The 11,109-nt window shown below is 55.3% G+C and overlaps 1 protein-coding gene across 12 annotated transcripts in view; it reads right to left on the reverse strand.

Moving 5' to 3' along the window:
* Positions 1-11,109, reverse strand: part of stim1b (stromal interaction molecule 1b) — a 238,353-nt gene that overhangs the window by 3,091 nt on the left and 224,153 nt on the right. For 4 of the 12 annotated variants that reach the window (XM_070892617.1, XM_070892616.1, XM_070892618.1 and 1 more), the window contains one exon: positions 8,735-9,053. In XM_070892617.1, coding sequence (XP_070748718.1) covers positions 8,735-9,053 — 319 coding nt within the window. Of the gene's footprint in view, positions 1-2,017; positions 2,319-8,734; positions 9,054-11,109 lie in introns of those variants that run through there. The other 8 variants (XM_070892623.1, XM_070892621.1, XM_070892622.1 and 5 more) reach the window with 5 other exon arrangements.

An 11,109-nucleotide genomic window follows, 5' to 3' on the forward strand; every position in this document is an offset into this window, starting at 1 on the left:
CCCTCAGTACTGCCCCTCCGACAGTGCGGCACTCAATCAATACTGCCCCTCCGACAGTGCGGCATTCCCTCAGTACTGCCCCTCCGACAGTGCGGCGCTCCCTCAGTACCGCCTCTCCGACAGTGCGGTGCTCCCTCAGTACCGCCTCTCTGACAGTGCGGTGCTCCCTCAGTACTGCCCCTCCAACAGTGCAACATTCCCTCAGTACTGCCCCTCCAACAGTGCGGCGCTCCCTCAGCACCGCCCCTCCGACAGTGTGGTGCTCCCTCAGTACTGCCCCTCCGACAGTGCGGCGCTCCCTCAGTACTGCCCCTCCGACAGTGCGGCGCTCCCTCAGTACTGCCCCTCCGACAGTGCGGCGCTCCCTCAGTACTGCCCCTCCGACAGTGCGGCGCTCCCTCAGTACTGCCCCTCCGACAGTGCGGCGCTCCCTCAGTACTGCCCCTCCGACAGTGCGGCGCTCCCTCCATACTGCACTGGAAGTGTCAGCCTGGATTTTGTGCTCGAGTCTCTGGAGTGGGATTTGAACCCACGACCCTCTGGCTCAGAGGCGAGTGTGCTGCCCACCTAGACACAGATGACACAGTGGGACGAGTGAGCTGGAACTCCTTACCGCTGCAGGAGTTCCATCTCGCTTCTCGTCACAAGAAACATTTTCAACCGAAATTAATCATTTCAATCAAGGAAATGCAGTGACAGTGTCTGGGGACCTCAAGACTGTTTGAACACAATTCATCACTTCTATTTAAGAAAGGTGGGAGACAAAAAGCAGGAAACTATAGACCAGTTAGACTACCATCTGTGGTTGTGAAAATGTTGGAGTCCATTATTAAGGAAGCAGTAGCAGGACATTTGGAAAAGCAAAATTTGGTCAGGCAGAGTCAGCGTGGATTTATGAAAGGGAAATCATGTTTGATAAATTTGCTGGAGTTCTTTGAGGATGTAACCAAGGGTGGATAAGGGGGAACCAGTGGATGTGGTGTATTTGGATTTCCAAGAGGCATTCGATAAGGTGCCACATAAAAGGTTACTGCACAAGATAAAAGCTCATGGGGTTGGGGGTAATATATTAGCATGGATAGAGGATTGGCTAATTAACAGAAAACAGAGTCGGGATAAATGGGTCATTTTCTGGTTGGCAAATAGTAACTAATGGGGATCAGTGCTGGGTCCTCAGCTATTTACAATCTATATTAATGACTTGGATGAAGGGACCGAGTGTAATGTAGCCAAGTTTACTGATGGTACAAAGATGGGTGGGAAAGCAAGTTGTGAGGAGGACACAAATAATCTGTAAAGGGATATAGACAGGCTAAGTGAGTGGGCAAACATTTGGTAGATGGAGTATAATGTGGGAAAATATGAGGTTATCCACTTCGGTTGAAAAATAAAAAAGCAAAATAATTTAAATGGAGCGAGATTACAAAGTGCTGCAGTACAGAGGGACCTGGGGGTCCTTGAACATGAAACTCAAAAAGTTAGTATCCAGTTACAGCAAGTGGAATGTTGGCCTTTATTGCAAGGGGGATAAAGTATAAAAGCAGAGAAGTCCTGCTACAACTGTACAGGGTATTGGTGAGGCCACACCTGGAGTACTGCGTGCAGTTTTGGTCCCCTTATTTAAGGAAGGATATACTTGCATTGGAGGCTGTTCAGAGAAGGTTCACGAGGTTGATTCCGAAGATGAAGGGGTTGTCTTATGAAGAAAGGTTGAGCAGGTTGGCCTCTACTCATTGGAGTTTAGAAGAATGAGAGGTGATCTTATCGAAATGGATAAGATACTGAGGGGGCTTGACAGGGGAGATGCAGAGAGGATGTTTCCCCTCGTGGGGGAATCTAGAACTAGGGGGCATAGCTTCAGAATAAGGGGTTGCCCTTTTAAAAGGAAATTAGGAAGAATTTCTGCTCTCTCAGGGTCGTGAATCTGTGGAATTTTCTGCCCCAGAGAGCTGTGGAGGCTGGGTCATTGAATATACTTAAGGTGGAGATTGACAGATTTTTAAAGGATAAGGGAGTCAAGGGTTATATGGAGAGTGGGCAGGGAAGTGGAGCTGAGTCCATGATCAGATCAGCCATGATTGTATTAAATAGCGGAGCAGGCTCAAGGGGCCAAAGGGCCGACTCCTGCTCCTATTTTTTGTGTTCTTATATACAGGAATACCCACACAGCAAAAACCATTAGAAATTATTAGAAATATATCACTGCTGAAAATCAGTGGGTCAAACACTGACCTTTCACCTACTGGTACCTGGAGTGAAGTGGAGTCGCGGAGATAGAGGTGAGGGTTTCACCTTTGCTCCGGGCATCAGTGGAATGTCTGTAACACATACACTTGTTCATTAGATACTCTCGTCTTTAGCCCAGAACACCGGTCACTCACTCCTCTGGTTTTTTTGGACCAAAGCCAGAGTTAGCAGGATGTTGCCGGGACTGGAGAATTATGGCCATGAGGAAAGATTGGATAGACTGAGTTTGTTTTCTTTGGAACAGAGGAGGCGGAGGGGAAATTTAATTGAGGTGTATAAAATTATGAGGGTCCTTGATAGAGTGGATAGGACGGACCTATTTCCCTTCGCAGAGAGGTCAATAACCAGGGGGCACAGATTTCAAGTAAGTGGGGGGAGGTTTAGAGGGGAGGTAAGGGGAACTTTTTTCACTACATTTAAAAAGTACTTGAAGTGCCGTAACCTGCAGGGCTACGGACCAAGAGCTGGAAAGTGGGATTAGGCTGGGTACGTCTTTGTCAGCTGTCACGGACACGATGGGCCGAATGGCTCTAACTGAGGTACCGTCCGACGAAGGGGAGGGGAGTCTCCAGCACAACAGTCCATGATCAGATCAGCCATGATCTTATTAAATGGCGGAGCAGGCTCGAAGGGCCAAATAGCCGACTCCTGCTCCTATTCCTTATGTTCAGGTTTGAAGGCCAGTGACTATTCGTCAGACCCAACATGGGATGGAGCGACTGAGTTACAATCGGAAATTGGGTAAACTTGTATTGCATTCACAAGTTAGGCCACAGCTAGAGTACTGCGTGCAGTTCTGGTCACCACATTATAGGAAAGATGTGATTGCACTGGAGAGGGTACAGAGGAAATTTTTAGCTATGTGGAAACATAAGAACCTAAGAATTAGGAGCAGGAGTCGGCCATGCAGCCCCTCGAGCCTGCTCCGCCATTCAATAAGATCACGGCTGATCATCGACCTCAACTCCACTTTCCCGCCCGATCCCCATATCTTTTGATTCCCTTAATATCCAAAAATCTATCGATCACTGCCTTGAATATACTCAACGACTGAGCCTCCACAGCCCTCTGGGGCAAAGAATTCCAAAGATTCACCTCCCTGAGTGAAGAAATTCCTCCTCATCTCAGTCCTAAATGGCCGACCCCTTATCCTAAGACTGTGACCCCTGGTTCTAGACTCTCCAGCCCGGGGGAAACAATCCTCCCTGCATCTACTCTGTCAAGCCCTGTAAGAATTGTGTTGTTTCAATGGGATCACCTCTCATTCTTCTAAACTCTAGAGAATATCGGCCTAGTCTGCTCAATCTCTCCTCATAGGACAATCCCCCCATCCCAGGAATCAGTCTGATGAACCTTCGTTGCACTCCCTCAATGGCAAGTATATCCTTCCTTGGATAAGGAGACCGACACTGTGCACAATACTCCAGGTGTGGTCTCACCAGGGCCCTATATAATCGCTGTAAGACAACTTTACTCTTATACTCAAATCCTCTTGGAATAAAGACATTTGCTTTAATCACTTGCTGTACCTGCATTTAACTTTCAGTGATTGGTGTACAAGGACACCCAGGTCCCCCTGAACACCAACATTTCCCAATCTCTCACCTTTTAAACAATACTCTGCTTTTCTATTGTTCCGACCAAAGTGGATAGTTTCACATTTCTCCACATTATATTCCATTTGCCATGTTCTTATCGAACACCTTCTGAAATTCAAATACACCACATCCACTGGTTCCCCTTATCTGCTCGTTACAACCTCAAAAAACTCGAACAGATTTGGCAAACATGATTTCCCTTTCATAAATCCCTGTTGACTCTGCCCAATCCTATTATTATTTTCGAAGTGCCCTGTTACCACGTCCTTAATAATAGATTCGAGCATTTTCCCCACTACTGATGTCAGGCTAACTGGTCTGCAGTTCCCCGTTTTCTCTCTCCCTCCTTTCTTAAATAGCGGGGTTACATTAGCTACCTTCCAATCCGCGGGAACCGTTCTAGAATCTACGTAATTTTGGAAGATGATAAAACCCTGGGATGTAGGCAGTCAGGTTCCAGGGATTTATCGGCTTTCAGTCCCATTAATTTCTCCGGTACTATTTTGTTTACTAATACTAATTTATTTCAGTTCCTCACTCTCAGATTTTTTGTGTCTTCTTCCGTGAAGACAAACACAAAGTATTTGTTTAATTTCTCTGCCACTTCCTTAATTCCCCATTATAATTTCTCCTGTCTCAGCCTGTAAGGGACCCACATTTACTTTCGCTAATCATTTCCTTTTTACATACCTATCGAAGCTTTACCGTCTGTTTTTATGTCTCTGTATAGTTTACTCTCATTTCTATTTTCCCTTTCTTTATCAATGTCTTGGCCCCCCCCCTTTTGCTGAATTCTAAAATCCTCCCAATCTTTCGGCTCACTGCTCTTTCTGGCAACATTATATTGGAAAGATTGGATAGGCTGGGGTTGTTTTCTTTGGAACAGAGGAGGCTGAGGGGAGATTTAATTGAGGGGCAGAGTGACACACACACACACACACACACACACGAGAAAAGATCATCAGGGCATAAAAAGGAATGTAATTTTCTTTCAACACCTTAGTTGATTAGTTATAAAAATATTGGGAGATGGAGAAAAAGTTTGTCTGTGAGCCAGGGGAGGGGGAGGCCGTGCGATGAAACCTCCAGGAATATGTCGAACCAGAGTTGGTAACTCGTCTCCCAGGAGGGCTCGGTGGATATCAATCAGAGTAAGGAACTCGAGCTCATTTCTCTACCCCCCACCCCAACGGTACTGAGGCTTACTGTATTGCCCCTACTGCTGATTTGGGCCAACCCAGCACAGCATGGACCTGAGCCGGGGACAGTGTGATCCTCGTCCCAGTGACACGCTCCCCTCACCCGAGCACAGGGACCCACAACACCGGCGTTACCTCACAGCACAATGCCCCATCTATAGGCGTAGCATCGTAGAATAGTGCAGCACAAGGGGCCATTCAGCCCATCGAATCTGCACCGGCTCTTTCGCAGAGCAACCCAGTCAGTCCCACTCTCCCCCCACAGCCCTGACATGTTTTCCCTTCAGGTATGTATCCAACTCCCTTTTGAAAGCCACGACTGAGTCTGCCTCCATCACCCTCTCATCACCCGTGCATTCCAGATCCTAACCACTCGCTGCGTAAAAATGTTTTTTCTCAAGTCGCCTTTGGTTCTTTTGTCAAGTGCCTTAAATCTGTGACCTCTGGTTCTCGACCCTTCCACCAATGGGAACAGTTTCTCATTATTTATTCTATCTCAACCCTCCCTGATTTGAACAAATCTCCTCTCGACCTACTCTGCTCCAAGGAGAACAACCCCAGCTTCTCTAGTCCAGCCAGTAACTGAAGCCTCCCTCCCCAATCTCTCGGGGCCCATTCCCATCCCTCCGTCACCCACAGGTGCGGAGATCCAAACTCCTGGCTCCAGCGCTCGGCCCTGGAACCTCACGCCCGCGCTCAGGTTGCCCACTCTGTCTGGACAAATGGATTCCTGCAGGGTTCATCACCTGACCTCTCACCTTCCACACCCTACTGCCATTGGTCAGCCGACATGTGCACCCTCGCCTCCCCACAGCCAATCAACGTGGGGAGGTGAACAGACTCTTCGTTACCCGATTGGATGATTCGTCGCCGACAGTCGAATGGCCGTCTTTCCCCAAGTTCGATATTTTAATAACTAATAAGCATTTTTTTTTTTAATCAAAATTTTTTTTTTTAATGAACCTCTGATTTTTCTCCTGGGCAGCAGCGTTGTGGAAAAACCGGGGCAATTCCAGAGAACGTGCGCGCTCCCGGGAAACGCGCGAAACTCTCGGGGAACGTGCGGCGCTCCCGGGGAACGTGCGGCGCTCTCGGGGAACGCGTGAAACTCTCGGGGAACGCGCGGCGCTCTCGGGGAACGTGCGCGCTCCCGGGAAACGCGTGAAACTCTCGGGGAACGTGCGCGCTCTCGGGGAACGCGTGAAACTCTCGGGGAACGCGCGGCGCTCTCGGGGAACGCGTGAAACTCTCGGGGAACGCGCGGCGCTCCCGGGGAACGCGCGAAACTCTCGGGGAACGTGCGGCGCTCCCGGGGAACGCGCGGCGCTCTCGGGGAACGTGCGGCGCTCTCGGGGAACGTGCGGCGCTCTCGGGGAACGCGCGAAACTCTCGGGGAACGCGTGAAACTCTCGGGGAACGCGCGGCGCTCCCGGGGAACGTGCGGCGCTCTCGGGGAACGCGTGAAACTCTCGGGGAACGCGCGGCGCTCCCGGGGAACGCGCAAAACTCTCGGGGAACGTGCGGCGCTCTCGGGGAACGCGCGGCGCTCCCGGGGAACGCGCGAAACTCTCGGGGAACGCGCGGCGCTCCCGGGACGTTGGATGCCCTCGGCCCTTTACATTGGCCCATTGCAGACTGAGCCGGAGTGAGGGCCCCTGCCAGGGAGGCGACTTCAGTCCCTGAGCTGAGGCAGAGCGGAGGAACGGCTCTACACAGAGCAAAGAGTGAAGGTGAGCCAGCCGTGAAATGGAGGCAGAGGGCTGGGGAATACAAAGGTAGTCCGGAAGTCAATGAAAATGGAGACAGGAGGGAACTGAAGGAAAGGCACACTGCAAAACAGAAACCACAAACCAGCCAGTGCACATACACAACCGAGTAAGATTTCTAACACCAAAGAGATCACACACTTGGGTAACCAGGTCCGAAGCAAGCAGACGCACGCGGGCAGTAACATTCCCTCGAAGCCGAGTGGCTGTGCAGCCCGAGATCGGCTTTTCTAATGAGAAATTTCACACGAAACTGAGAATGGGCTGCACACATAGCCCCTTAAAGGGTCCGTGCGCCCAAAACACATTCGGGGGAACATTGCCGGCAGACACAAGCGGGACACACACCGACATTGACAGACTCAGATGCAGAGAGAGAGACGCAGAGAATGAGCGACGCAGAGGGAGAGAGACGCAGAGGGAGAGAGACGCAGAGAGAGAGAGACGCAGAGGGAGAGAGACGCAGAGGGAGAGAGACGCAGAGAGAGAGAGACGCAGAGAGAGAGAGAGACGCAGAGGGAGAGACACACAGAGAGAGAGAGACGCAGAGAGAGAGAGACGCAGAGGGAGAGACGCAGAGAGAGAGCGACGCAGAGAGAGAGAGACGCAGAGGGAGAGAGACGCAGAGGGAGAGAGACGCAGAGGGAGAGAGACGCAGAGAGAGAGAGACGCAGAGAGGGAGACGCAGAGAGAGAGAGACGCAGAGAGAGAGACGCAGAGAGAGAGAGACGCAGAGAGAGACGCAGAGAGAGAGAGACGCAGAGAGAGAGACGCAGAGAGAGAGAGAGAGACGCAGAGAGAGAGACGCAGAGAGAGAGAGACGCAGAGAGAGAGAGAGAGAGACGCAGAGAGAGAGAGAGATGCAGAGAGAGAGAGAGACGCGGAGAGAGAGAGAGACGCAGAGAGAGAGCGACGCAGAGAGAGAGAGACGCAGAGGGAGAGAGACGCAGAGGGAGAGAGACGCAGAGGGAGAGAGACGCAGAGAGAGAGAGACGCAGAGAGGGAGACGCAGAGAGAGAGAGACGCAGAGAGAGAGAGACGCAGAGAGAGAGACGCAGAGAGAGAGAGACGCAGAGAGAGACGCAGAGAGAGAGAGACGCAGAGAGAGAGACGCAGAGAGAGAGAGAGAGACGCAGAGAGAGAGACGCAGAGAGAGAGAGACGCAGAGAGAGAGAGAGAGAGACGCAGAGAGAGAGAGAGATGCAGAGAGAGAGAGAGACGCGGAGAGAGAGAGAGAGACGCAGAGAGAGAGAGACGCAGAGAGAGAGAGAGAGACGCAGAGAGAGAGAGAGAGACGCAGAGAGAGAGAGAGAGATGCAGAGAGAGAGACGCAGAGAGAGAGAGAGAGACGCGGAGAGAGAGAGAGACGCAGAGAGAGAGAGAGAGACGCAGAGAGAGAGACGCAGAGAGAGAGAGAGACGCGGAGAGAGAGACGCAGAGAGAGACGCAGAGAGAGACGCAGAGAGAGAGAGACGCAGAGAGAGAGAGACGCAGAGAGAGAGAGAGAGACGCAGAGAGAGAGAGAGACGCGGAGAGAGAGACGCGGAGAGAGAGACGCAGAGAGAGAGAGACGCAGAGAGAGATACAGAGACAGAGACACACACCAACACACAGGAGTGCAAACACTCCACCCTGTAGAAATGCGAGCCCAGGCATGGACACGTAGACACGCAGGACTGCGCGCACTATCCCAAAGCGCAAACCTGGGATAACACACACAGGCACGCGCAAGCTCGCAACGCGCACTGCCGATCTACACCAGGGCTTGCCATGATCGCACACATCCAGCTTGCAGCTACATGCAGCCGACGAGACTGATAATCCTGCGACCAGCGCACGCACACACACACCGGCAGAAATCGGAGGCAGGAGCTGAAGTTCGCAGCAAGCCAGTCAGTCAGGCACAAAAGGTAAAGAGCAGTACCCATGACTTCTAGTTCGCACACGGATCCCAGCGGTGACATCAGGAGGGGGGAGGTCAGGAATGGATTCCAGCGTAGGGTAGTGAGAGGGATGATAGAAGCAGTGGGAGTGAGTGCAGGAGGAGGATAAGGTAGGTCCAAACACATCAGAACAGGGACACACATAGGAAAGGCTTTGCATACGGCGGAGAGACGCCCTGTTGCTCCACGGGAGAGATTCACTCTGGCCAGGAATAAAACCTTCTACCAACCTCTGTGAGCCGACAGCGTGCTGGGAGTCAACCTGACGCTGGCGAACAGATGCGTGCACGCTGAGGGAAGCTGCGGGGAGAAGAGAAGTAAGTTAGAACATGGGGAACAAACCCCTTACAGCAGGTGGTGCGCAGCGCCCCTCTTCCCCGGCGCCCCCGTCCGTCCCCAGTGCAAGTCCCCAGCGCCCCGTCCGTCCCCAGTGCAAGTCCCCAGCGCCCCGTCCGTCCCCAGTGCAAGTCCCCGGCGCCCCGTCCGTCCCCAGTGCAAGTCCCCGGCGCCCCGTCCGTCCCCAGTGCAAGTCCCCGGCGCCCCCGTCCGTCCCCAGTGCAAGTCCCCGGCGCCCCGTCCGTCCCCAGTGCAAGTCCCCGGCACCCCGTCCGTCCCCAGTGCAAGTCCCCGGCACCCCGTCCGTCCCCCAGTGCAAGTCCCCGGCGCCCCCGTCCGTCCCCAGTGCAAGTCCCCGGCGCCCCCGTCCGTCCCAGTGCAAGTCCCCGGCACCCCGTCCGTCCCCAGTGCAAGTCCCCGGCGCCCGTCCGTCCCCAGTGCAAGTCCCCGGCGCCCCGTCCGTCCCCAGTGCAAGTCCCCGGCGCCCCCGTCCGTCCACAGTGCAAGTCCCCCGACGCCTCCGTCCCCAGTCAGTGCCCAGTGTCAAGCCCCATAACCCTCCCAACCACCCGGCTGTGGCACAGCCAGAGGAAGGCCGAGTGGAGGAGGGGGGGGACCCGGAGAGGGGAGGTGGGAGTAGGGCAAGTGGGTGGGGCCGGGAGGGGATTGGCGGGGCCAGTGGGTGGGGTCAGAGGAGGTGGGTGGGGCCGGGGGAAGGCGGGCGGGGCTGGGGGAGGGGCCGGGTGAGGTGGGTGGGGCCAGGTGGAGGCAGACGGGAGGAGCCGACTGTAGGCGGGCGGGACCGGGTGGAGGTGGGAGGAGCCGGGTTGAGGTGGGAGGGGCTGCGTGGAGGCGGACGGGGCCAGGAGGAGCCGACTGTAGGCGGGCGGGGCCGGGTGGAGGTGGGAGGGACCGGGTGGAGGTGGGAGGGGCCGGGTTGAGGTGGGAGGGGCTGCGTGGAGGCGGACGGGGCCAGGAGGAGCCGACTGTAGGCGGGCGGGGCCGGGTGGAGATGGGAGGGACCGGGTGGAGGTGGGAGGGGCTGCGTGGAGGCGGACGGGGCCAGGAGGAGCCGACTGTAGACGGGCGGGGCCGGGTGGAGGTGGGAGGGGTCGGGTGGAGGCGGACGGGGCTGGGGGAGGGGCCAGGTGGAGGCGGGAGGGGTCGGGAGAGGTGGGCGGGGCCGGGAGGGGCCGGGAGAGGCGGGCCTGCCTCCTTGGCCGGCTCCACCCCTGGGGCCGGAGAGAATCTCGGGGGTGGATGGACGGACGGACGTGTGGGGCAGCCACTCCCTCTGTATGCTGGGACAGTGCGCCGTGCTGCCCAGTCACACCCCGGGCAGCGAGTGTCCCAGGGCCATCAGTGAACGGCCCACCCCCAGGGCCCAGTCAGTACTCCCCCACACCACCCCCCCCCAGCCCCCGCTACCAGCCCCGCCACAGGAGCAAACATGGACCGCAGCAAAGCTACATTGTTAGACGTGGTTTAATGTGCAATGTGCCGGGCTGGCCAAGCTGTGCAGCAACGGCTGTTAGCAAAAACACACCAAGCAACGTTAGGGCAGCTTCAGTGTGAGCCAGCGAGGGAGACATCGGCAACCTCACCTCAAGGCCCGATTCCACAACCCCACTCGGGGCAAAGTGGGGGGAGGGGAGGGAGGGAGGGAGGGGGAAGAGGGAGGGAGGGGGGGAAAAGGGAGGGAGGGGGGGAAAAGGGAGGGAGGGGGGGAAAAAGGGAGGGAGGGGGGGAAAAGGGAGGGAGGGGGGGAAAAGGGAGGGAGGGGGGGAAAAGGGAGGGAGGGGGGAAAAGGGAGGGAGGGGGGGAAAAGGGAGGGAGGGGGGGAAAAGGGAGGGAGGGGGGGGGAAAAGGGAGGGAGGGGGGGGGAAAAGGGAGGGAGGGGGAAGGGGAGGGGGGAGAAAAGGGAGGGGAGGGGGGGGGGGGGAAAAGGGAAGGAGGGGGGGGGAAAAGGGAGGGGAGGGGGGGGGGAGGAAAAGGGAGGGGAGGGGGGGGGAAAAGGGAG

This window comes from Pristiophorus japonicus, chromosome 10, assembly GCF_044704955.1.
Source record: "Pristiophorus japonicus isolate sPriJap1 chromosome 10, sPriJap1.hap1, whole genome shotgun sequence".
Lineage (NCBI taxonomy): Eukaryota > Metazoa > Chordata > Chondrichthyes > Pristiophoridae > Pristiophorus > Pristiophorus japonicus.